This window comes from Cuculus canorus, chromosome 17 (genome assembly GCF_017976375.1).
Source record: "Cuculus canorus isolate bCucCan1 chromosome 17, bCucCan1.pri, whole genome shotgun sequence".
NCBI lineage: Eukaryota > Metazoa > Chordata > Aves > Cuculiformes > Cuculidae > Cuculus > Cuculus canorus.
Window position 1 is genome coordinate 14,872,093 of NC_071417.1, and position 25,258 is coordinate 14,897,350.

A 25,258-nucleotide genomic window follows, 5' to 3' on the forward strand; every position below is an offset into this window, starting at 1 on the left:
TTACATATTTCCTGCAAACAGGAGGTGCAGACTTGCAAAGACACTGCCTGCATGATGTGACAAAAGCAGATCTGCCGCTGAGCTGGATTGGCTGTACTCTAGGCGGGGAAGATGTGTCCTAAAGTATTTTCAGTAACTAATTCTGTTTCCATCTATCCTCTTCCTGAAGAGCTGTTCTGACCCTGGAGCTAAGGAAGTATGACCTGTCTGGCTGTGTGACAGAGATACAATTGGCTGATCTTACTTAAAAGCCTTAGCAGGTTATGCAATGATCTCAAGGTCACCAGCATCACGTTACATTTGGAGCTGCTGTCCTCTTACAGTTGCTGTAGCAGAACAGCGAGTGCTGCCTGCAGATTGGCCTCCAGCAGGAGTCCCCACTCCTCATCTTGGTGTGAAAGAGGACTGTGAGACCTTAGCTGGAGTTGTGATGCAGCAGTGAAAAGGTGACACTTGCAGATGCTCAATTGCTGAGCTTTCATGGCAGAATGAACCTGTTAACTGCAGAGCTCTGGCTCTTTAGTATTGGGTGAGTTCCCAGTCCCTTGCCTGGATTTTGAGCAAGTCCAGGTCTAGATGGTGAAAGCTTGCAGCAGATGGAGGCTGGTGTTGAAAGTCCTGCCTCTGCTGAATGTCAGGACCTAAATTCTTGGTGGTAGATGATATTCTGAGCTGTGTCTGGTCTGATCTGTGGTGCCTTGTGGTCTCCTGAAAGATGGCCAAGGGGAAAAGTGGACGCCAGAGACGCAAAGCCCAAATGTGGGTGCTGAGCTGTAGAAAGGCACCAGTGTGAGGGAGTTGTTTTAAGTTACTGCCTTTAGGAAATAACTGCTGAACTGCTGTTGGTGTATGCTGGTCTGAGGGGAGAAGCTCTTAAGAAAAACCAATAGGAACACTTGCAGCAGATCTGCTGTCTCCACCACCTTTGTATCAAGAAAATGTGCCCTCTTTGCTTTGGCCCTCTTGGAGCTGGGGGGACTCTGCTGGGTGTGGGTGGGTGGCAGGTGCCTGCTGTCATGCTGACTTGGGGGGGAGGGGGTCTGCAAACCAGCCCTGGCTTGGCTTGTCCCTTCACATGCTGCCTGAATTCACTCACTGCCCACAGCCACAACCAGTCCTGGAGCTTGGTGTTTGAGCTGGCGCAGTGGAAGGCAGAGGTCGTCACACCTGGTGTACAAGGGCTGTGGTGGGGAGAGGGGTCCTTGCCTGCACTGCCAGACCTCCTGTGGAGGGGAAGTGGGTGCCTGGCTCTTACCTGCTAGGCCAGGTGAGGTCACCCCAGGTTCTCTAGCAAGGATTCACAGCCGGTGACTTCAGAGCTTCCTCTCCTGCCAGCAGAATGGCAGAAATAGATTGTCTGCTGGCTCCAAACTGAATTCAAGACATGTAACTGGAGCAGGTGGCTCTGCCTAGGGAAGGTTCTTCCTCCCATAGAGGAGCCACCTTGGAAAAACATGAGGTTCAGCCCCAGCTCCTTGTGTGAGCTGACTTCTGCCTCCTTAGAGCTACTGTAGTATGTCCAAGTGACTGCTGAATAGAGCCCCCCTTCAAAGCCACGCCTTTGTTTTTAGGAGATGATGGAGTTTTGCTGGTGTGTGGGATCACCACCCTAAAGCAGGCCCTCTTGATGCAGAGGCTGAGCTGTGCCATCCTCCTGAGGAACTTAGCGACAACTCTGAGTCCAGTGCTCCCTTTCCTCTGGGTATTCACTGGTGAATTCAGATGCAGGATTTTCCAGTTCACTTATGTTCATCAGAGCTCCCATTTAATCCAGAAGATCAATGCAGTCTGGAAGGAGGGCGATGTGGTGAAGAAGGTCTTGTATGTCCCTGTGGGGTTTAGAGGCATTTTCTTTGGTGAGTTATGCTTTGAAGAGGATCTGTTGAGGTTTAGAGTGGGAGAGGTTTGCTGCCCCTTTCTCTGTGTTTTAGGACAATCTGGGGTTCCCAGGCAACCGGTTTCTTGCCCTTTGCTGCTTCTCTACAGGCGAGTGCTGGTCCCTCCACTGACCGCCGCTCAGGACCGCTCGTACCTGCAGCCTGCGCTGACATCTCTTCAGATGAGCTGTGAAGATCCGGCTGTGGCGCTGCAGGTTCACCGTCTCTTGGCCTTTGCTGCAGACAGGGAATGAGATCTGGCATACGGGTATGGTCACGCTGGATTCGGGGGCACGGCAGACATAGCAGGGAACAGCTGAGGCATAGCAGGGGACTGAGAACTGCCCGGTGTTGTGGCCAGCACAGGTAGGATCCCCACACGGTGATCAGCAGGACTCTGAACCGCAGTATTTTGGCCATGTCTGCTGGTCTTTGGTGCCAGGAACACACTGGGTTGTGAGCACAGATGAACATTTTAACTTAATTTCATCAAACAGGAGTGGGAAAAAGTAGTGAGCCCTGGCCCTTGCCTTTCCCCTTCTACAAACTTGTCCTGGTCACAAGGGGAAGGAGCTGGAGATTGCAGCTGAGTCACCAGGGGATATTTTGGCCATGAACTCTCACCAAGTTGGTCATGATTGAGAAATCCCCAGGGCTGACACATACGTCAGTAGTTGGAGAGTCACTTCAAATAGCAGAGAGAGCAAAGGCTTAGGGCTATGTGTATCTGGCAGCTTCAGCAGCAAGTACTGGGTCAGGCAAAGGCTCGTGACCAGCTGTGGGCAAGGACTTGTTCTGTTTGTTCCCTGTTGCTCATTGCAGATATCTGCTCTCTGAAGCCGAGGGGCAGAATTTGAGCCAGAGGAGCCCTTCCTACAGAGTTGGGAGCAGAGGAGCTCTGCTGGCAGCTCTCCTGCCCTGTTGCCTAACCACCGGGCATTGCTGTCCAAAGCTTGCTGCGTCCCGTCCTTCGATGGTGGTAGCACGTCCTCTTCAGGATGTGCTTATGCCAGAGGCAGGGCTCTGCCTCAGAGCTCCATTTCCTCTCAAACCTGGAGCATGCACAGGGCCAGTTGTGTCAGGAACCACTTGCAAACATCTTTGGCTTGTAGACACCTTGGGAGCATGGCTGGGTGCTGCAGAGGGGAGGGAAAGGGCCGTCCCTGGAATGTGATGTGGCTGAGCCTGTGCCAGGAGGTATTGACTGTGTAGGGGACACTGAAGAGCCCGCCGACCACCCTGCTGTGAAGGGTGTGGAGACGTGCTGTGGGCTGACCAGCACTTGCCTGTGCTTGTCTCAGAATGCAGCATCTTTGGGTCCTGTGGTGGATGTCACAGAAAGGGGTGGCTTTTCACCTGGTGAGTCTAGTGGCCTTTAGCTGTAACGCTCTGCTATCTTTCCGTGCGAGGCACCAGCTGTGTTGCAGTTGTTTTCTGCTGCGCTGGCTCCCTTGGGAAATGCCTTCTGGTGGGTGACTTCGGCAGCCACCCACGTGTGTTTGCCCATGGCTGCTGTTTCTGAGGTGGTCCTGGCGCAGGGGCAGCATTGCCAGCACCGTCAGCAGCTCCCAGCCCATACCACAGTACAATCATTCTTGCCACAGCCATGAAGATCATTGGAGAAGGGAGCAGCAACTTTATTTATATTTCTTCTGTGATGAGGCAGCTGCTGTGGCGCTCTGGCGTGTCCTGTCTTTCATTCTGCCTGGTGGCCCCAGCCTGCTGCTGTCACAGGGCATCCTCGGTGCAGCGCAGATCAGGATCCTGCCCTCCTGTGTGCCTGGTGGCAGAGGGCCCAAGGCAAAAGGTCCGAGTGTGAGACCAGAAGGAAACCTCTCTGCTCAGCCAGTCGGAGAGGTGAGATGGTCAGCAGCACCTCCGCAGGGCTGAGGGGCTGCGGTGGGCTGTGCACGCGCTGGAGGCAGTGGCCCAGCCTGGGCTGAAGGTGGGCGGTGGGCTGCAATGCTCAGCTCCTGCCCCACTGCTTCGAAGTCCCTCGCTGAAACCCAACTGCAGCAAACGAGCGACGTGGGGAGCTGGAGTCCCAAAGCCCTCATATCATTTACATACGCCTCATCGGTGACAGTGGCACCGCAGCCTTGGGTCATGTAGCACTGCAGACCCTCTCTGAAAGAGCCTCCCGTCCTCTGCTTCCTGCCATGGCCTTGGGCTTCGTGGTCCTGCTCCTGGTGGGGACGGTGGGGGCAGGTAGGGTGCTGTGGCTGATCTGGCTGTGCTCAGAGGGGCACTGCGGGGTCCAGGGAGGGCCGGGCTGTGTGGCGGGGGGTCTGAGCTGGGCATTTTGCTCCATCACCATATGGTGGCATGAGCAGGATGGAGGTTGGGTGGTGGGGTTGCCTCAGGGAGACATTTTGGGGCTGAGGGCGATGGGGAACATGTCTCAAACCATCAGTAACTGCATCCACGGTGCGCACAGCTTCCAGGGCTCAGCCTGTGCTGACCCAGCCGTCCTCTGTGTCGGTGCTGCCGGGGCAGACCGCTCGGCTGTCCTGTACCCTGAGCCCGCAGTACAACATCAGTCAGTTTGGAATCTCCTGGTACCAGCAGCGCCCGGGGCACTCCCTGCGGTATCTACTCTATTACAACTCCGAGCGAGACAAGCATAGAGCCGCCAAGATTCCTGACCGCTTCTCTGCTACCAAGGACCTCGCCAGCAATGCCTGCATCCTCATCATCGCATCTGCCTGCCATGAAGACAACGGCAGCTACTTCTGCTCCCTGTCACGTGCCTTCAACTGGTTTTAGAAATGGGGAACAAAAGCTTTCTGCATTTTCCCGTGCATTCCCGATGCAAAGCCCTCGGCAGGGACAACAACTGCCCTAGGAGGAATGGAAAAACTGCCCCGGCACGCTTGAGCGAGACGAGCGGCGCTGCGCCGTACTGAGAGCGCGGCAGCTTCCTCCTTGACCAGTGACTTTCACTGATGAGCATCAACAGCCCAGTGTGGTGTGAGACCTGCCCCGGCTCAGTCCGGGAACGCACGGGAGCGGGGATCTGCTGCTGTGGTGGGAGGACGGGGAGCTCTGCCATGGCCTGGCTTTCCTGGGCTCTTCCAGCACTCGGCACAATGCGGGCTTGACCCCAGTCTGGGCTTCTGCGCAGTTTGTCTCACAGATAATAAAGGTTAATCCCCAGCCGCACGGTCTGTGTCACGTGCGTGGAGCACCTGGGCTGGGAGGGTGAGCACGAGGCGCTGTGGGGTTGGGTTTGGTGGGAGCCCTGGGCCTCGAGGAGCTGTGCAGAGCCCCTCTCCCTGGAGACCCCCGCAGCAGGGCTGCCTGCATGGCATGGCCCCTTCCCCAGCACCCTTAGTGCCTCTCTGTGGTCCCCCGGGGGTCCCTCCACCCGCTCCCACCACCTCCAGTGCATCCCCCCACCCACCTCCCGCTGCCCCCGCGGTGTTCTCCCCTCTGCTACTCCCTCGTCCCCCATTGCTTCGGAGGGGATAAGGCCACTTATGGCTGTGATACTGAAAACACTGGCAAATGAACTCTCTAAGGCTCATTTTGGAGTTTAGAAAGGAAGCGTCCTTTATCGGGCCTGGGTGACGCAAGGGAGCGATCTCCGTCAATCATGTGCAGCCAGACAAGAGCTGGGACAGAGTAGATTTCCCACTTACATGTGTATATTTTTCCCCAGAAATCTTATGCATATGCTATTACTTTCTAAGGACTCACTTTACTGTTATTGTGAATGTCACAACAGTCAAATCTGCTGCTTTGGAGCTTTGGCTCCGGCTCTGCCTGAGCTTGCCCTGGAGATGGGAAAGGACTGCAGGGCGGGGCACAGCCTCTGCTCAGCACGGGTCAGGCTGAACACAGGGTGTTATCATCCCCAAGGAATGAACAGTGTCTGGAAAAACCCTGTTGGAACCCCCCCTGCTGTCAGAGGGACATTCTGGCTTTCAAAGAACAGTTACTTAGAGGAAACTGAACTCTACCTTAGTTTAAATCAAAATATTCCGCTTTTTGTAATAGTAACTACTTTTGTATCAGCTGCTCTGGATGAACACTTTCACACCGAAAGATAACGCATTTTTCCACAACTGCCCCCCAGGTGTCGCTAAAAGCACGATGGGGGACACCCCAAGGGCGGGCACTAGGACCCCGCCGCCGGCGCCGCGGTCACGTGGGGAGCGGCCGGCGCTACTATTGGCTTGGGGAGGCGGGAAAGCGGCGCATTACTTCCGGGTTCCCTCCACGTGCGCGCGGGGCGGCGAGCGGCGCTCGGGACCGGGAAGCCCCGCGGTGGCCCCGGTCCGCCCCGGTCCGCCCGGGCAGCGCCGGAGCCGCCGTTGGAGCGGGCTGTCCCGGGCTGTCCCGCAGGGCGGCTCGGGCACGCTGAGGGCTCGTCTCTGTAAAGCTGAGTCTGACGGGAATCCCTGCGGTGCCTGTAATGGTTGGACAGACTTTGTGAATGCTCTGGAGCAGCAAAACAAGTTTTGTGCTGTTCTGTCGAGCGGCCTCAGTTAAATGTCTCTCTTTCCTCCTACTGAGTGTAAAGTTGGTGTTGGGGACCTTTGTGTCCCCCAGCCGTGTGCAGTGCAAGGAGCTGCTGGTTCCAGGGAGGATTCAGCACATCTTGTGTGCAGGAGACCTACACCGAGGAGGGCTGTGACTGCCTCAGGGCGCCGGCTGGGGCCATCCACATTGTTAGGGGGCACTGAGCTTGTTCCTCAGCGCGCCTTCCCGTGTGCTGTGGTTGGCTTAATGGGGCCTGGGGAGACCTTCAGCATGAGGAATTCCTGGACTGTAATTCATCAGTATGAATTGCATACTGGTGTATGGAAGGAAGCAGGAATGAGTAAGGCTGAAGAGACAAAGTTATATTCTAGACCCTTCTTGTTGCAATTGCAGCAGAGGGAACTGGTTGTTGTTAGATGTAGCAGATGTACTTGATCTGTATGAACTCTGGTGCAAGTCTGTCTGATTGCTGTGAGGCCACTGGAGCCCTCCCACCCTGCAAGCTGACTCTAGTTGCTGGAGCTGGGGACTTGTTTGTGCTTGTTTACTGTTGGGTAGCCTTGAGGCCCCTGATCTCTGTGTAAATTCACTGCTCCTTGCTCTGCAGTTGCTCTTGACAGATGTGGTAAAAGCATCCAGTGGGTCTGTGTGTTGAAAGAGACCTTATGTGCTCGAATAGCAAGATGAGGGTTCATGTCTTAGAACGTCAGAACCGGCACTCTGCCTTTCTCCTTCTCAGAGTCTGGGTTTGCCTGAAGAAAAGTGTGTGGAGCCGGGCAGGCAGGGCCTTTACCCTCGTGCGCAGAGGGAGCGGAGGCCAGAGTGCTTCTGGTCCCCAGGTGCTGTGGAGAGGTGGGCGCGTCGGTGCTGCTAGAGCAAGCTAGTCCCTGGCCCAGGAGGTATTGGAGCACCGGCCTCAGTGGGCAGAGGCTGCTGGCGTGGTGCTGCAGCCTCGTGATGGGGTGGGTGAGGAGCCCTGTTGGGCTCAGGGCTTGCCCTGAGTCGCAAGGGAAGTGTGACTGGAGGAGCTGTGCTGCCACAGAGGGGTGGGAGGATGGGCGCTGGTGGGCTAAGGCGGCTGCGGAGAACGCTTCAGCAAGGCCATGCAGAAAAACATTCCTGAGTTCCCTTGACATGTGCTGTGTGTAAGGTTACCAAAACCAGAGTCATGAAGCATTTGCCCAGGCACTTGGATCCAGCTGTCACAGTCCTGTGGCCCCTCTCCTCTCCCTCTCCAGGTTCCCTGGTCCAGGCAGTGCTGACTCAGCCGTCCTCAGTGTCAGGAAACCTGGGACAAACTGTCCAGATCACCTGCTCCGGGGGTAGCATTATCTATGGCTATGGCTGGTTCCAGCAGAAGGTTCCTGGCACTGCCCCTGTCACTGTGGTCTACGACAGCAGCAACAGACCCTCGGACATCCCTTTGCGATTCTCCGGATCTGCATCTGGCTCCACGGGCACATTAACCATCACTGGGGTCCAAGCGGAGGACGAGGCTGTCTATTACTGTGTTGGCTGGGACAGCAGTGCTGATGGGCATGCAGGTGCCCACAGGGTGGCCGCGGTTGGGTGCTCTGCGTCAGACAACATCACTGTGCTGTGTGTGGGTGTCCACAATACTGATGGAGCTGCTGGAGGATGGGGAAGTGTTTCTCTCAGTGCTCGCACACAGCTCAGGTGCTCTGGCCAGACTCACTGTGCCCAGCTGAGGCCTTTGGGCACAGGGTCTCATCCACGTCTCACTGCCCGTGGAGGTCTGTGCTTGTGGGGCACTGGCTGACTCCCCTCTTCTTCCCTCTCTCCTCTCCCTCTCCAGGTTCCCTGGTCCAGGCAGCGCTGACTCAGCCGTCCTCGGTGTCAGCGAACCTGGGACAAAACGTCCAGATCACCTGCTCCGGGAGTAGCAACAGCTACTATGGCTGGATCCAGCAGAAGGTTCCTGGCACTGCCCCTGTCACTGTGATCTATGCTAATGACAAGAGACCCTCGGACATCCCTTCGTGATTCTCTGGATCCAAGTCTGGCTCCACGGGCACATTGACCATCACTGGGGTCCAAGCCGAGGACGAGGCTGTCTATTACTGTGGAAATGAGGACAGCAGCAGTGGTGGTTTTGGTGTGTTTTGTAATGAGTATCAGGGAGTGAGAGACAGACTCCAGAATCAGAGGAAAGTATTTATCTCTTCTCCCTCCTGACCAAAGAGTTGTTCCCCCTGCCTGAACATGACTTTGAATGTACTCTTTCATGTTCCAGAGTACTTGGAGTCTGGAGACCGTTGAGCTTTTCTATACAAAATTCCCTGTGTGGCCTTGTCACCCCCCACTACCTCTTACAACTGACAATCGGGTCCTCCCAGTACTGCCAGAGCTGCCTCTGTGCTGGGATGTGTTAGGCTGGGATCTGCTCCCCCAGTGTTCCTGTGCAGGGTTGGGTCCATTCTCCTGGGACAGTGGCATTGCTTCTCTTCCTGCCCGCGGATCAGCCCCATAGGCGAGGGGCCACAGTGCTGGTGGGATTGCACCGTGGCCTGGGCCCCTCTCCTCCTCGAGGTGCTCGCCCACAGCTCAGGTGCTCTGGCCAGACTCACTGCGCCTGGATGGGGTCTTTGGGCACAGGGGTCTCTTCTCCTTCCCAGTGCCCAGGTGGGCTGTGCTCATGGGGCACTGGCTGACTCCCCTCTTCTCCCCTCTCTCCTCTCCCTCTCCAGGTTCCCTGGTCCAGGCAGCACTGACTCAGCCATCCTCGGTGTCAGCGAACCTGGGAGAAAATGTCCAGATCACCTGCTCGGGGGGTAGCATTATCTACGGCTATGGCTGGTACCAGCAGAAGGTTCCTGGCACTGCCCCTGTCACTGTGATCTACTGGAATGACAAGAGACCCTCGGGCATCCCTTCGCGATTCTCCGGATCTGCATCTGGCTTCACGGGCACGTTAACCATCACTGGGGTCCAAGCAGAGGACGAGGCTGTCTATTACTGTGTTGGCTGGGACAGCAGTGCTGATGGGTGTGCAGGTGCCCGCAGGGTGTCTGTGGTCGGGTGCTCTGGGTGAGACAACGTCACTGTGCTCTGCGTGGGTGTCCTTGATCCTGATGGTGCTTCTGGAGGATGGGGAAGTGGCACAGCTCCGGGTAGGGCAGGCCTGTGGAGCAGCTGGCTGCTCCTGCCCTCCCAGTGTTGTATCTTGCATCTGGTGCTGTGGCCCAGAGAAGCTGGAAAAAGTCTGCCGCCATCTCTGTGCGTGCCTGGTCTCCCTTCCAGTTCAGGGCTGATGCCCACCCTGCTCTGGTGACAGCAACTGTGCCGAAGAGCCCTGTGCCTGCGTGAGAGGCTCTCCCTGTGAGCACGGGGTGCCTCAGGCAGGGTCCCCTGCAGGAGCCGTGTGGGTTGTAGCAGGGTCTGTGGTGTCTCCGGCTTTGGTGGAAGCTGTGGTAGGGGTGTGGGCCAGCGTGGGCAGAGGTCTGTGCGGGCTCTGCTTTCAGTTCCTGCAGTGCTGTCCCTGAGGACCTTCTTGTCCCCACAGGGTGTCAGTGTGGCCCCGCAGCGCAGCGCTGGACTGTGGGGCAGCCAGAAAGCAAAGGGTCTGGGGACAGCCAGGTGCCAGTGTGTAACACCCTGGCGCAGGGCAGTGCCAGCAGAGCCCTTGGAGGCTGCTGTGACCCGTGCTGTCAGCAGGCAGCTGAGGAGCTGCTCCTGGGTAGCACGGCTGACCAGGGCCCAGCAAGCGCTGAGCAGAGTTGGGTGCTCCACGGCCACTGGATGCATCCATATGCAAAGGTGGGGCTGTGCTCTGCCCTGTGCACAGGAATTCCCAGAGCAGCGGGGCCAGAGTCATCCTGTGCAGCGACTGGCACTGGGTGGGCCCTGTCTGGGTGTAGAGCTCGGCAGCTGTGTTGATGTGGGAGCAGGAACCCAGGGAGCATTAGCCCAGAGTGACCTTGGTGCATTTGTCGCGCCAGAGCTGTGCATTGGGCCAGTGGGCACTGGCTGACTCTCTTTCCCTCTCTCCTCTCCCTCTCCAGGTTCCCTGGTCCAGGCAGCGCTGACTCAGCCGTCCTCGGGGTCAGTGAACTTGGTACAAAACATCCAGATCACCTGCTCTGGGGGTGACAGCAGCAAAAATTAGTTGGTACCAGCAGAAGGTACCAGGCACTGCCCCCGTCACTGTGATCTATCGTGACACCACCAGACCCTCGGGAATCCCTTCATGTTTCTCCGGATCCTTGTCTGGCTCCACGGCCACGTTAACCATCACTGGGGTCCAAGCCGAGGACGAGGCTGTCTATTACTGTGGTAGCTACGACAGCAGCAGTGCTGGTCAGTGTGATACAGACATTGAGTCATGTGGAAGTGAGACACAAACCGTGGAGGCAAAATAAAGTCTCTTTCCCTTCTTGTACCTCAGAAGAGTCAAGGCTGTAGGCACGAGACAAGTTCCTGTCCTCCCCAAGAGAATGCCGCAGAGCTCAGCAGCTGTGTTGAGGAGGAAGCAGGAATCCAGGGAACAGCCCAGAGCAACCTTGGTCTTGTGGGACCAGAGCCCTACCTGCAGCGGGCAAGGGGCTGCCGGAGAACGTTGAGGAATGCATTAGCATGGAGGGGCTGTGCCTGGGCACGCAGGGGCTTAAGAGGCAGTTGGGGTACGCGGCACAACCCCATCGGTGTGGGGACACAGAGCTGGTGGGATTGCACCGTGGCCTGGGCCCCTCTCCTCCTCGCGGTGCTCGCACTCAGCTCAGGTGCTCTGGCCAGACTCACTGCGCCCAGCTGAGGCCTTTGGGCACAGGGTCTCATCCACGTCTCACTGCCTGTGGAGGTCTGTGCTCGTGGGGCACTGGCTGACTCCCCTCTTCTCCCCTCTCTCCTCTCCCTCTCCAGGTTCCCTGGTCCAGGCAGCGCTGACTCAGCCTTCCTCGGTGTCAGCGAACCTGGGACAAAACGTCCAGATCACCTGCTCCGGGAGCAGCTATAGCTATGGCTGGTACCAGCAGAAGGTACCCGGCACTGGCCCTGTCACTGTGATCTACGGCAATACCAACAGACCTTCGGGCATCCCTTCGCGATTCTCTGGATCTGCATCTGGCTCCACGGCCACGTTAACCATCACTGGGGTCCAAGCCGGGGACGAGGCTGTCTATTACTGTGGTGGCTATGACAGCAGCAGTGGTGGCTTTGGTGTGTGTTGTAATAAGTAACACAGAGTGAGCAACAGACTCCAAAATCAGAGGAGGGGTTTCATTCCTTCTCCCTCCAGACCAAACAGTTGCTCCCTCTGCACAGCTATGACTTTGAATGTATTCCTTTTCAAGTTCCAGAGCACAGGAGGTAACTTACGGTCTGGGGACCATTGTGCTTTTCTCTACAAAATTGACTTTGTGGCCTTGTGACACACACTCCTCCCTCCCCTCTTACTACTGACAATCGGGTCCTCCAGCTTCTGCCAGAGCTGCCTCTGTGCTGGGATGCGTTAGGCTGGGATCTGCTCCCCTAGTTCCTGTGCCAGATCAGGTACATTCTCCGAGGACCATGCATTGCCTCTTTTTTTGGTGGGCCAGAGCCATGCCTGTAGTGGGCAGGGGTAGCCCCGGGCCAGGGGCTGCCAGGGAACGTTGGGGACTGCATTAGCATGGATGGGCTGTGCCCAAGTATGTGGACGATTAAAGGGGAGTCAGGGCCCACAGGACATTGTCATCTCCGTGGGCATGCGGAGCTGGTGGGATTGTGCTATCATCTGGACTCCTCGTCATGGTGCTCTCCCACAGCTCAGGTGCCATGGTCAGAGACACTGCGCCCAGCCAGTGCCTTTGGGCACAGGGGTATTGTACCCACCCCACTGCCTTGTGAGGACTGCGCTTATGGGACATGGCTGAAAACTGTCTTCTCCACTCTCTCCCTTCCCTCCCTAGGTTTCCCGGTCCAAGCAGCGCTGACTCAGCCATCCTTGGTGTCAGCAAACCTGGGACAACGTCTGGATGACCTACTCTGGGGGTAGCAGCGGCTGGTATGGCTGGTTCCAGTAGAAGGTACCTGGCACTGCCCCTGTCACTGTGATCTATGACAGCACCAAGAGACCCTCGGACATCCCTTCACGATTGTCTGGAACCTGGTCTGGCTCCACGGGCACGTTAACCATCACTGAGGTCCAAGCCGAGGATGAGGCTGTCTATTACTGTGGTAACTATGACAGCAGCAGTGCTGGTCAGGGTCATGCTGATGCTGAGATTGTTTTTTTTACGCTCCTGTGTGTTGCTACAGCTTCCCCTGCACTAGGAAGAGGTAGGGGGTTTGCCCCCTTGGGGCTTGCGACTGTTGTAGCTCTGCCTTTGCAGGCTTTAGTCTACAATGCTGTCCTGATGCTGCCTCCCCTCTGGTGCCCATGCTGTGCTCCAGACTCCCCCATTCCCTCTCTCACACATCATCCCCCCACGCAACTTCTCACAGCTGGAGGACCTGCTGTCGCGCAGCGCCTATGTGCTGGCCTGGCCTGGCCCCAGCAGGGGCATGGGCAGAGGTGGCTGCAGTTGGTGCAAAGGCTTGGTGCCCATGGCTGACCGTGTCCCTGTACTGCCCGGTGTCAGTGACAGGTGTGAGGTGTGCCCGAGGGGCAGTGGCTCTGGTCCTGGCTCTGGCTACAACCGCCCTGCAGAGGGTGCCTGGTCTTGGTGCTGCACCCAGGGTGTCCCATCGTTGTGCCTGAGGGCAGAGCAGTTCTGTCCCTGTTTCACTGCTCAGGGAGATCTATGCTTGTAGGGCATTGGCTGAGCCCCATCTTCTCTCCTGTTCCCCTAACTTTACAAGTCCCTTGGTTCCAAGCAGCACTGACTGAGCCGTACTCTCTGTCAGTGAAGCTTGGATGAAATATCCAGATTAGCTGGCATGTGTATGTGCTCACCCACAGCTCAGGTGCCCTGGCCAGGCTCACTATGCAAGTCTGTGGACTTCAGGCACAGAGGTCTTGTCCAGATCCAACTGTCCAGAGAAACCTGTGCTCATGGGGCACTGGCTGACCCCCATCTTCTCCCCTCTCTCCTCTCCCTCTCCAGGTTCCCTGGTCCAGGCAGCAGTGACTCAGCCGTCCTCGGTGTCAGCGAACCTGGGACAAAACGTCCAGATCACCTGCTCCGGGGATAGCAGCTACTATGGCTGGTACCAGCAGAAGGTGCCTGGCACTGCCCCTGTCACTGTGATCTACGACAACAGCGAGAGACCCTCGGACATCCCTTCGTGATTCTCTGGATCCAAGTCTGGCTCCACGGGCACATTAACCATCACTGGGGTCCAAGCCAAGGATGAGGCTGTCTATTTCTGTGGTAGCTTGGACAGCAGCACCACCTATGTTGCCTGTGCTTTTCTCTACAAAATTCACTGTGTGGTCTTGTCACCCACCCCTCTACCACTTGCTTCCAATGACCAAGTACTCCCCCTTCTGCCAAAGCCTTCTAAGTACTCGGATGAGTTGAGCTGGGATCTGCTTCACAAATGTTCCTGTGCTTGGGTTGGCTCCATTCTCCTCCAACTGTGGCATTGCCTCTTTTCCTGCTGGGGGAGAGCTGTGCTCGAAGGGTACTGGCTGACTCCAGCCTTTTCCTCTCTCCTCTCTCCTCGTTCCCTGGAACAGTGCTGACTCAGCCATCCTCAATATCATGGGACAAAATGGCCAGATCACTCGCTCTGGGAGCAGCTACGATTATGGCTGGTTCCAGCAGAAGGTTCCTGGCACTGCCCCTGTCACTGTGATCTACGACAACAGCAAGAGACCCTCGGACATCCCTTCGCGATTCTCCGGAACCCGTTCTGGCTCCACGGCCACGTTAACCATCACTGGGGTCCAAGCCGAGGACGAGGCTGTCTATTACTGTGGTAGCTACGACGGCAGCAGTGCTGGTCAGTGTGATACAGACATTGAGTCATGTGGAAGTGAGACACAAACCGTGGAGGCAAAACAAAGTCTCTTTCCCTTCTTCCTTGTACCTCAGAAGAGTCAAGGCTGTAGGCATGAGACAAGTTCCTGTCCTCCCCAAGAGAATGCCGCAGAGCTCAGCAGCTGTGTTGAGGAGGGAGCAGGAACCCAAGGAATATCAGCCCAGAGTGACCTTGGAGCATTTGGTGGTGCCAGAGCCGTGCACTGGACTGGTGGCTAGGGAGGTCTGTGCTCGTGGGGCACTGGCTGACTCCCCTCTTCTCCCATCTCCCCTCTCCCTCTCCAGGTTCCCTGGTCCAGGCAGCGCTGACTCAGCCATCCTCGGTGTCAGCGAACCTGGGAGAAAATGTCCAAATCACCTGCTCCGGGGGTAGCGGCAGCTATGGCTGGTACCAGCAGAAGGTTCCTGGCACTGCCCCTGTCACTGTGATCTACAACAGCAACCAGAGACCCTCCGACATCCCTTCACGATTCTCCGGATCTGCATCTGGCTCCACGGGCACATTAACCATCACTGGGGTCTAAGCCGAAGATGAGGCTATTACTGTGGTAATCAGGACAGCAGCAGCAGCGGCTATGGTGTCTTTTGTAATGAGTAACAGGGAGCAAGAGACAGATTCCAAAATAAGAAGGTATTTATCCCTTCTCCCTTCTGGCTGAGCAGTTGAGCCTTTCAGGCTGAGGCATGTTTCTCTTCCCCCTGCCTGAACGTGACTTTGAATGTACTCTTTTTTTGTGTTCCAGAGCACTTGGAGTCTGTGCTTCTCTCTACAAAATTCCCTGTGTGGCCTTGTCACCCCCCACTACCTCTTACAACTGACAATCGGGTCCTCCCAGTACTGCCAGAGCTGCCTCTGTGCTGGGATGTGTTAGGCTGGGATCTGCTCCCCCAGTGTTCCTGTGCAGGGTTGGGTCCATTCTCCTGGGACAGTGGCATTGCTTCTCTTCCTGCCCGCGGATCAGCCCCATAGGCGAGGGGCCACAGTGCTGGTGGGATTGCACCGTGGCCTGGGCCCCTCTCCTCCTCGAGGTGCTCGCCCACAGCTCAGGTGCTCTGGCCAGACTCACTGCGCCTGGATGGGGTCTTTGGGCACAGGGGTCTCTTCTCCTTCCCAGTGCCCAGGTGGGCTGTGCTCATGGGGCACTGGCTGACTCCCCTCTTCTCCCCTCTCTCCTCTCCCTCTCCAGGTTCCCTGGTCCAGGCAGCGCTGACTCAGCCTTCCTCGGTGTCAGCGAACCTGGGACAAAACGTCCAGATCACCTGCTCGGGGGGTAGCGGCAGCTATGGCTATGGCTGGATCCAGCAGAAGGTTCCTGGCACTGCCCCTGTCACTGTGATCTATGAAAACAGCAAGAGACCCTCGGGCATCCCTTCACGATTCTCCGGATCTGCATCTGGCTCCACGGGCACATTGACCATCACTGGGGTCCAAGCCGAGGACGAGGCTGTCTATTACTGTGGTAACTATGACAGCAGCAGTGATCCTGTTGTAGTGACGCAGAAAGTTGGGGAAGTAAGGTACAGAGTAGTTAAAATGTGTTTTCTGCCTGTCTCCCGTATGGATGAGCAGGGCTCTGTGGGTGGGACAGGTTCACGCCCCATCTGTATGGATGTGGCAGTGCATGTTGTCTCAGCTGACGTGAATCTGGGGATGTTGACACCTCGCGTCTGTCCCTGCAGAAGGCATGGCATTGGCTTGTCCCCAGCCCTGCCATGTGTCTCTGCTGGCAGGTCCATCGCTCTAGTGCTGCCTGTTCTCGGAGGAGCCTGGGGCGCAGGCCTTGGGCTCTGTGGGGGGAACTTGTGGTCCCTCTGTGCTATTAGGAACATTGGGCATAAGGGCTCTGACCTCATCCGCTGCCCGCAGAGGGCTGTGCTCGTGGGGCACTGAGTGACCTCCATCTTCTCTCCATGCTCCCTGGTCCAGGCACCACTGGCTCAGCTGTCCTCAGTTTCAGCCAACCCTGACACTGTCCAGATTACCTGCTCTGGGCTTAGCAGCAGCAGCAGCAGCAATATTTATGGCTGGTTCCAGCAGAAGGTTCCTGGCACTGCCCCTGTCACTGTGATCTACGACAACAGCAAGAGACCCTCGGACATCCCTTCGCGATTCTCCGGATCCAAGTCTGGCTCCAAGGCCACGTTAACCATCACTGGGGTCCAAGCCGAGGACGAGGCTGTCTATTACTGTGGTAGCTACGACGGCAGCAGTGATGCTGTTGTAGTGACACAAAAAGGTGGGGAAGTGTGGTTGAGAAGAGTTAACAATGGATGTTTTCTACCTTTCTCCTTTACAGCTGAGCAGGGCTGTCCCACATCTATATGAAAATGGCAGCTCAATCCTGCTGTTTCTTCCCACTTTCCTCAGAGGAAACCAAGGCCCAGGTCTTGGGCTTTGTGTGTGGTGCTGTGGTCCCTCTGTGCCAGTAGAAGTTTTGGGTACAAGGGCTCTGATTCCATCCACTGCCTGCAGAGAGCTGTGCTTGAGGGACACTGGCTGACTCCCCTCTTCTGCCCTCTCTCCTCTCCCTCTCCAGGTTCCCTGGTCCAGGCAGCGCTGACTCAGCCGTCCTCGGTGTCAGCAAACTTGGGACAAAACATCCAGATCACCTGCTCTGGGGGTGACAGCAGCTGGGCTTATGCTGGCTGGATCCAGCAGAAGGTTCCTGGCACTGCCCCTGTCACTGTGATCTACTACAATGACAAGAGACCCTCGGACATCCCTTCGCGATTCTCCGGATCCAAGTCTGGCTCCACGGGCACGTTAACCATCACTGGGGTCCAAGCCGAGGACGAGGCTGTCTATTACTGTGGTAGCTACGACAGCAGCAGTGCTGATGAGGGTCGAGGTGGCAGATAGTGGATGTGGGATGCTGTTGTTCAGGAATGGCTAAGTTTTGGGCACTGCAGCTCCCAGGACTACTGCCTGGGGCCATCAACGTTGGCGATCCACTGTGGGAGCAACACACTGCTCTGCCATCTGAACATGGGACCATCACCATCTGCAACTCCTCAGGTGTACCACAGCATAAACCTGGCTGTGTCTCAGCAGGTGAAGTAGGGTGCGGGAAGCAGCCCTGGCTCAGGACGCAGGAAGGGAGATGAGTTGCAGGCAGGATCTGGCCCTGAGCAAGGAATAAGATGGTCATGGTAGGTGGGAGCTTAAAAGGGAGTCAGGGTACAAGCCCATTGTCATGTGGACATGGAGCTGGTGAGATTGCACCATGGGTTGGGCCTCTCTCCTTCTTGCTGTCCTCACCCACAGCTCAGGTACTGTGGGCAGGGTCACGGCACCCCACTGTGGCCTTCGGCCACAGGAATATTGTCCCTGTCCTTCTCCCTGGGGAGGGCTGTTCTTGTGGGACACTGGCTGACGCCGGCTTCTCCCATCTGTCCTTTCCCTCTCCAGGTTCCGTGGTCCAGGCAGCACTGATTCAGCCATCCTCAGTGTCAGCGAACCTCAGACAAACTGTCCAGAATACCTGCTTCAGAAGCAGCAGTGCTTATGGCTGGTTCCAGCAGAAGGTACCTGGCACTGCCCCTGTCACTGTGATCTACTGGAATGACCAGAGACCCTCGAACATCCCTTCGCGATTCTCTGGATCCTCGTCTGGCTCTACAGCCACGTTAACCATCACTGGAGTCCAAGCCGAGGACGAGGCTGTCTATTACTGTGGTAGCTGGGACAGCAGCAGTGATGCTGCCACAATGACACAGAGCAATGGGTAAATGATATAAAAATCTTCTGCCATCACAGGAGCCAGTTAGGCATCTCTGCTGTCCCCCTTTGATGGTGAGCCAGGTCCTTACTATGGCCCTGCTCAGTGTTGCAGGTGGCTCTGTCTGGTGTCCTGACTCAACCATCCCTTGGAGCCCTGGGTCTGTGACCTTCCTCCCTTTTGAGAAGTAAATGTGCAGATCTTGGTAATGTGCCACTCTCCATTTCCACCTTACCCATCCCTGGCACATAAGCTGAGGCCAATGCTTTCTCGTTCTGTGCCAGCTGGGATACCAGTGCAGATCAGGGTCACGGTGACTCCCAGGACTGAGGAAATGAGACATAAACCCGCTGTCGCCCCAGTGTTCCTCAGGGGCATCCTCCTGCTGCTGCTTTGAAGCAGGGCTGGAGCTGCCCGTGTGCCTATGTGGTGGTTCCTGCTCTGGGGCAGGTGATCTGCTCCAGCAAGTTCCTTCCAGGCTGCCTGCAGGGAAACAGTCCCCCTGCCCTGCTCTGCCTGTGCCCATTGGTCTCTCTGTTCCCCAGGCACTTTGCTGAGGTCCGCAATGAGGACAGGGAGGGGTCGTGGGGCTGGGGGTGTTCCCATGGGCACAGCAGCTCTTTGGCTAGGCAACAAGGATGCCACAATCTCTGTGCCCTGGGTTGGAGCAGAGCTGGATGGGGGCTCCCTGACTGCTCTGAGCAGAGCTCCTGGGCTGCCCTGGCTCAGGCAGAGTTTGCCCGGTGCTGGCCCACTGGGGTCTTGATTATCTTGTGGGAAGGCATTGCTGGAGTCCCAGTGCCAGACACCTCCCCTTGTGCTGGGGAGTGGTGACCTGGGAAGAGCAAAGGTCTTGAGTGACAGGGCCTGGGCTGGAAGGGAAAGAGCCAAGGCAGAAGAGTGACAAAGCAAGAGGTCACCTCAGGTCCTGGGGCTGGGGAAAGCCCCAGAACAGCTGGGGCTGAAGGTGCCTCTGCAGATCGTGTCATCTCACTCCCTGCCCAAAGCTGGGTTGGCTACCGGAGGTTGCCCGCAGCCTATCTAGATGTTTTTTTAATATCTTGAAGAATGGACACTTCATAACTCTGGGCAACCTGTTCCAGTGTTTAACTGTCCTTGCAGCAGAAGAAAGGGTTTGCTATGCCTGGGCAGGTTTTCCTGTGTTTCAGCCTGTGCCCTTTGCCTCTCATGCCATCGGTGGACACCTTTGAGAGCACCCTAGCTCCTTCTTCTTTCCTGCTCACAGGAGATATTTATAGTGTTGATAAGATGCATCTGGGTCTCCCTGCCTTGGGATCAGCCGTCCCAGCTTGTGTTGCCTCTCTCCATATGAGCCCTTCATTGTACCTGGGGACTTTTCCTGGCCTCGATCCCGTCTGTCCCTATGGCTGGCTGGGGAACTCAAAGCTGATATAAGGCTGGGCTGTGCCTCAAAGCGCTGAGCCAAGGGGAAGGACCCTCTCCCCAGCTGCCGGACACTCTCCAGCTAATGTAGCCCTTGAGCACACTGATGGCTCCTGTGCATCTCGATGTCCTGCCCCCCAAAGGCCTCTTCTGCTGCAGGGCTGCCAGCCGCTCGGCTCCAGCGTGCCCAGACAGGGGTGGCCCCCAGGGGCAGGGTGCTGTGAGGCTGTTCGGAGAGAAGGGGCAAAGGCAGCGCTGCAGGGCCTCAGGTCATCGGGGAAGGGCAGGAATGGCCAAGCCCTCTGTGGGGCCTGGGATGCTCATCGGTGGGGAAGATGCTGAAAGTGGGGTGGGGGTTGATGGGAGTTGATGTCACCCCAGCCTTATCACTGGGAGCTGTGAGCACCCTCTGCTCCCTGAGCCCCAGGGTCAGCTCTCCTGCACGCTTTGGCCCTGCAGCTGCCCCGGGGAAGCTGGGGAATGGGTGTCTGTTCTGGTAGATCTTGGGCTCTGAGCTGGGATGTGTCTGTGTGTCTTTGCTCCATGCCCAGGGACAAGAACTGCTGCATCTGGGGTGGTGGGGCAGGGCAGGGAGCAGGAAGAGAGGTGGGGAGAGAAGAGCGGGCAGGATTCGACCATGAATGCGGAGGTCAGATTTGCATGGAGGGGCCGTGCTTCTGGTGGACAGGGGCTTAAAAGGTGGTTCAGATCCACAGCACAACCCCATCGGCGCGAGGACGCAGAGCTGGTGGGATTGCACCATGGCCTGGGCCCCTCTCCTCCTCGCGGTGCTCGCCCACAGCTCAGGTGCTCTGGCCAGACTCACTGCGCACAGCCTCGGCCATTGGGCACAGGGGTCTTATCGAGGTCCCGCTGCCCGTGGACGTCTGTGCTCATGGGGCACTGGCTGACTCCCCTCTTCTCCCCTCTCTCCTCTCCCTCTCCAGGTTCCCTGGTCCAGGCAGCGCTGACTCAGCCGTCCTCGGTGTCAGCGAACCTGGGAGAAAACGTCCAGATCACCTGCTTGGGGGATAGCGGCAGCTATGGCTGGTACCAGCAGAAGGTACCCAGCACTGCCCCTGTCACTGTGATCTACTGGAATGACAAGAGACCCTCGGGCATCCCTTCGCGATTCTCCGGATCCAAATCTGGCTCCACGGGCATGTTAACCATCACTGGGGTCCAAGCCGAGGACGAGGCTGTCTATTACTGTGGTGGCTACGACAGCAGCAGTAGTGCTGCCACAGTGACACAGAACAATGGGGAAGTGATACAAAAACCTCCCACCATCGCAGGGGCCAGCTGGGCATCTCTGCTTTCCTCACCATGGCCCTGCCCAATGCTGCTGGTGGCTGAGCATGGTGTTCTGGCTCGGTTGTCCCTTACAGCCCTAGATCTGTGCCTGCCCCATCATTTAGGAATGGGATGACCTCCAGCAGCCCTGTCCCTGTCACGCACTGCGGGTCTGAGTCCCCTGAGCTCCCCAGATGGCACTCAAGGCCCTGACAGGTGCCTTCCTGCCCCCCATAGAGTCATAGAATCGTTTGGGTTGGACCATAAAGCTCATCCAGATCCAACTCCCTGCCATGGGAAGGGACACTTCCACCAGACCAGATTGCTCCAAGCCCCATCCAAACTGGCCTTGAACGCCTCCAGGGATGGGGCAGCCGTGACTTTTCTGGGCCACCTGGGCCAGGGCCTCACCACCCTTACAGTAAAAAATTTCTTCCTAACATCTAATCTAAATCTCCCTTTTCCACTTAAAACTGCTACCTCTCATCATTTCACTGCACTCCCTGGTAAAGAGTGCTACCCTAAGGATCTTGAACTCCACAATTTCATTTTCACTCCTACCAGTCCATCTGCCCCTGGAGCCCCCGGCCACTGGGCACATGCTCCCCTCAGCCAGTCCTGATTTTAGCCCATAAAAGATGTGTTTTCTCGGGATAGATATTTGCACAACCCAGGCCAGGGCAGTTTCAGGACAGTTGATGCTGCAAGGCTGCTCAGCACATCCTATCCTTTCCCTTCTCATTTGTTCCCAGGCACGATGGGGCGAGCCACAAGGCAGCAGAGAGTGCCTGGAGAGGCCCATGCTGCTCAGCCCCAGCAGCTGGGACTCAGCAGTTGTGCATATTCTCTCCAGTGCCCCCGTGGGACCAGCACTCTTCACCTGCTCCCACTGAGCACATCCGTTGTACATCCAAGCACAGCATCAGTCCTCCTCCATGCCTCCCTCCAAGGGGAAGACCTGGACTTCTGAGCTGAGCATTGTCCCCCTTAATTGCCCTTCCTTAAAATGGAACCAAAACCCCCACTGAAATCTGAGAAATGCTCAGAAACTGGTTGACCACAGTAGACGGCATTGGCTTCAGTTAAATGCTTTGCATAGAAAATTTCACTGAGGCTTTTTTTTATTATTAGTTTCAACCTTTGCAGCAATGCATAAGCCTATCTAGAGGCGAAACAGACCTCTCAAACAGAAAGTGCCTCAAACCACAAAATCTTCAAAGCATCATTAATGTTCTAGTGGCTCAGGAAGTTCATTGCCTGTTTCTATAACCACTTGCACAAACCACAGCATTTGCCTATTTCTGAGCTCAAGTTAAGTTGGTGCTATGGAAAGTCAGCGCTCCAAGAACTTGTTTGCTCTGAGCTGAGCACCTCCTGTGCCCTGTGAGATTGGCACAACACTGGGAAAACACTTGGCAAAGCAGCAGCCAAACCTTCCCTGGGGAATGTAAGGTTAATCAGTCTCAGCTGAAACCCATCCTGGCCCACTTCTGCTTTGGCTATTGCAGCTGAGTCTAGGCAGCTGCATCCCTTGCATGCTTTTTTCTCACCTCTTCATCTCCAGCAATAGCCTCTTCTCCAATCTGCTGGCCCTTGGCAGATGCTCCGAGGAGCCCTTACCTGAGGGCTGCAGCTCCAAGAGGACGTGATGGCTGGAGCTAGTAAGGCACTACCAGGAGCAGCAGCCTTGGGGGGATGCAAAATAAGCAGGGGTGGCTCTGTGGGAAGCTGAGTTCCTGGGTGGGTAGGAGATACTGCTGGTAGGGTACTTGGAGCAGCCACCTTGCTCCCTGGAGCAGCCAATGATGCAGTCACAGCTCTGGAGAGCTTGCCAAATGCAGTTCATGCAGGACGGTGGGACCAAGACCACTCATTTTCCTGTGGTGCCTCAAGCAAGGACACACAGTTGTTCCCGTATGTCTGTTCTGCTGTTCCTGCCTTGCTACATCCACCAGGGCACGTCCAGCACCATGCATCCAGCCTGCAGCGTCCATCAGGGCACATCCATCCCATCGCCTTCATCGTGTTGTATCCATTGAGGGACTTCATCCCATTCCCTTCATCCTGCTGTGTCCAATGGGGCACCTCCATCCCGTCACCTTCATTCTGCCACATCCATGGGGCCTAGGAATGCTCCTGCCATGGAGCAGGAGGTTTTTGCACAGCCCTGTATCACTGTGTGGTGTATTCGGAGCCGGGACCTTACTGACCGTCCTAGGTGAGTCACCGACGTCTCAGTCATTCCTTCCCCACCGTGAAATTGTGACATCTTGTCAGTTTGGGACGATTTCGGGCTTTTTTTGTTGGACTTGGCGCTGGGCTGGGGTCTTTCGCCAGTTTGGGAATGGGCACTAAGTGTGGCGTTTCAGGCTATGTCTTGTTCGTGTGGACGTGGAGGGCTCTGGGGCACGTCATGGAGAATTTGGGGAGGAGGGGATTTTCTCAATTGAAAGATCTTAAAATCTGGCCAGGGAATATGTCTGTTGTCTCAGGGAGCACGTTTCAGAAACTCAGGATTAGGTCTCTAAGAAAGTTTTTGTCTTTGTTAAACAAATTAGTCTTTGGTCTAAGGTCTAAGTCCTCAACTCTTAGTCCTGAGGACTAAGTCTATGACCCACTGTGAGGAGCAGGGGCTTCTCTTTGGGGTCCTGTAGTGTGCGGGCACTGCAAAATGTCAGCCTGTCCTCAGCCACCAGCAGTCACATCCAACTTAGTGTTAAAATGGTGCATCCCTGTGATCTTAACCGAACGTTTTCAGGGGGATCTTAAAGAGCCCATCGTCCAGGTAAGTCATGTCAAAATTGTGTTGAAAATGCTGCCAGGAACTTCATCTGCCTGTTCTTGTCAGTAAATTTAACAGCATTTAGCCAAAAATCCCAATCCAAACCAAATTACACAGGGTGTAAGATCGAGAAAAATGTAGTTTGCCAATTTCTTCAGCGAAAGTTTTTAATGTCAGAGTCCTCCTGGTTTTCAAATGGAAACAGAGAGAGAGAGGCATACAGAGACGGTGAACTTTTGAAGAGGCAGCAGAACCTCCTTGGAAAAACCAAACATCTTTTCTTTATCTCTCTTTGGGCGATTCTTAGTTCTACTTTTAGAGACAAGTCGGAAAGGGTCTGAAAGCAGAACTGGGCAGAAAACAGAATGGTTGGCCTTTGAAATTTTGACTTTTTTTAAAAAAAATGCCTTGCAAAAGGAAAGAAATCAGCTTATGGAAACTAACCAGAGATTTTAAGTTATATAGATAATATATATGAAAACGTCCAATGTATCTAACATATATATTTTTATATGTGAAAAACTTATAAACACATAAATATGTAAATTATATAAATAATACAGAATTATTTATATATATGTAACAATTTATACTACATATAGATGTAGTATACATATCTATGTATATTTATATATATATATACATATATATAAAATATATTTTATATATGAAATATATAATACTCATATATAGGATGTGTATTAAGCATCTATAGAGATATCTGTCATATATTGTGTGTATTTGCACATATATACATATAGTGTGTGTATATATATGGCATATATACAAGTATATGTGGGATATATGTATTTGTGTATGTCTTTACACACACACTTTTGTTTGTGTGCACATTATATATAAATATAAGTAGAGATCCCAAATCTAAACACGCTAGAGTTATAAATTATAAACCTTCAGTGCAGGAAGCATGGGGTCTCTGAGCAGTGCTAGGTAGGGTAGGGGCTGTGGACACAGAGTCCCTCCATCACCCCGTGCTGCTCTCTCCCCCTCACAGGTCAGCCCAAGAGCCCTCCCAATGTCCTGCTCTTCCCACCATCCAGTGACGAGATCACGGAACAGGGAAGCGCCACCATAGTGTGCCTGTTGGAAGACTTCTACCCTGGCGCAGCGGAGTTGACCTGGAAGGCTGATGGACAGGTCATCACCAGTGGCGTGGAGACCAGCCGGCCCCAGCGGCAGAGCAACAACCAGTACATGGCCAGCAGCTACCTGACACTGAGAGCCTCCGACTGGAAAGAACATGAAGAATACTCGTGTGAGGTGAAGCATGAGGCTGGAAATGTGGCTAAGAGCCTGAAGAGATCCGAGTGCTAACTCCTTCGGGACCTCCCCACCCCTGGCAGCCCTTTACCCCTTCCTCTTCCCCCGCTGCTGGGAGCAGTGGCTCCCCTCTTGCCAGAGATGTCTCTCCCCACATCCCCCTGTCCCCTGCTCCTGTCCCCCTGCCCTGAGCGTCACATTAATAAACACTGACCCTGAACTAGTGCTGGCTCAGCATCCCTGTCTCTGTGTCCTTCCAACACACCCACTGCCCTCGAGCCTGCCAACATTGCCCTGGTGTGGAGGAGGGTGGGATGGGGACACACATGAGCACACACGCACATGGACACAGATACACGCACACGTATCGCTGAGGGTGTCCAGGGCTCTCTGCAGCTCTTGCTCACCCTTGAGGACCCCACTGAATGCCCATGGCACTGCTAAGACCAGAGGACGAGCAGCTTGGGGCATCAGCCTGGTCTAAGCTCCTGTGCC

The 25,258-nt window shown here is 55.5% G+C and overlaps 4 protein-coding genes across 5 annotated transcripts; all 4 read left to right on the forward strand.

Annotated features, from left to right (window-relative positions):
* Positions 1-44: 44 nt before the first annotated feature.
* LOC128853932 (pre-B lymphocyte protein 3-like) lies at positions 45-5,028 on the forward strand. 2 transcript variants are annotated; one of them, XM_054082854.1, is made up of 3 exons: positions 3,218-3,236; positions 3,482-4,085; positions 4,315-5,028. In XM_054082854.1, exons 2-3 carry the CDS (start codon positions 4,037-4,039, stop codon positions 4,641-4,643), a joined length of 378 nt encoding a protein of 125 aa, XP_053938829.1. In that variant the 5' UTR covers positions 3,218-3,236; positions 3,482-4,036; the 3' UTR covers positions 4,644-5,028. The 2 variants fall into 2 exon arrangements, with proteins under 2 accessions (XP_053938828.1, XP_053938829.1); XM_054082853.1 differs by having other exon boundaries at positions 45-4,085.
* A 3,674-nt stretch (positions 5,029-8,702) lies between these two features.
* On the forward strand, positions 8,703-17,388 carry LOC128853925 (immunoglobulin lambda-1 light chain-like; the record flags this gene model as incomplete). The annotated part of the gene is made up of 4 exons (XM_054082696.1): positions 8,703-8,931; positions 14,570-14,685; positions 16,326-16,521; positions 16,822-17,388. Coding segments are annotated over 4 exons (864 nt in total), but the record flags the coding sequence as incomplete, so codon positions are not given.
* On the forward strand, positions 11,550-14,563 carry LOC128853883 (uncharacterized). The gene is given in 4 exon segments (XM_054082141.1): positions 11,550-12,323; positions 12,325-12,536; positions 13,406-13,521; positions 14,072-14,563. Coding segments are annotated over 4 exon segments (1,095 nt in total). The 5' UTR covers positions 11,550-11,988; the 3' UTR covers positions 14,504-14,563.
* Positions 17,389-20,057: 2,669 nt separating the features above from the next.
* LOC104064449 (immunoglobulin lambda-1 light chain) lies at positions 20,058-24,986 on the forward strand. Its single transcript, XM_054082142.1, has 4 exons — positions 20,058-20,214; positions 20,355-20,646; positions 22,881-22,918; positions 24,498-24,986. Exons 1-4 carry the CDS (start codon positions 20,169-20,171, stop codon positions 24,815-24,817), a joined length of 696 nt encoding a protein of 231 aa, XP_053938117.1. The 5' UTR covers positions 20,058-20,168; the 3' UTR covers positions 24,818-24,986.
* The last annotated feature ends 272 nt before the right edge of the window (positions 24,987-25,258 follow it).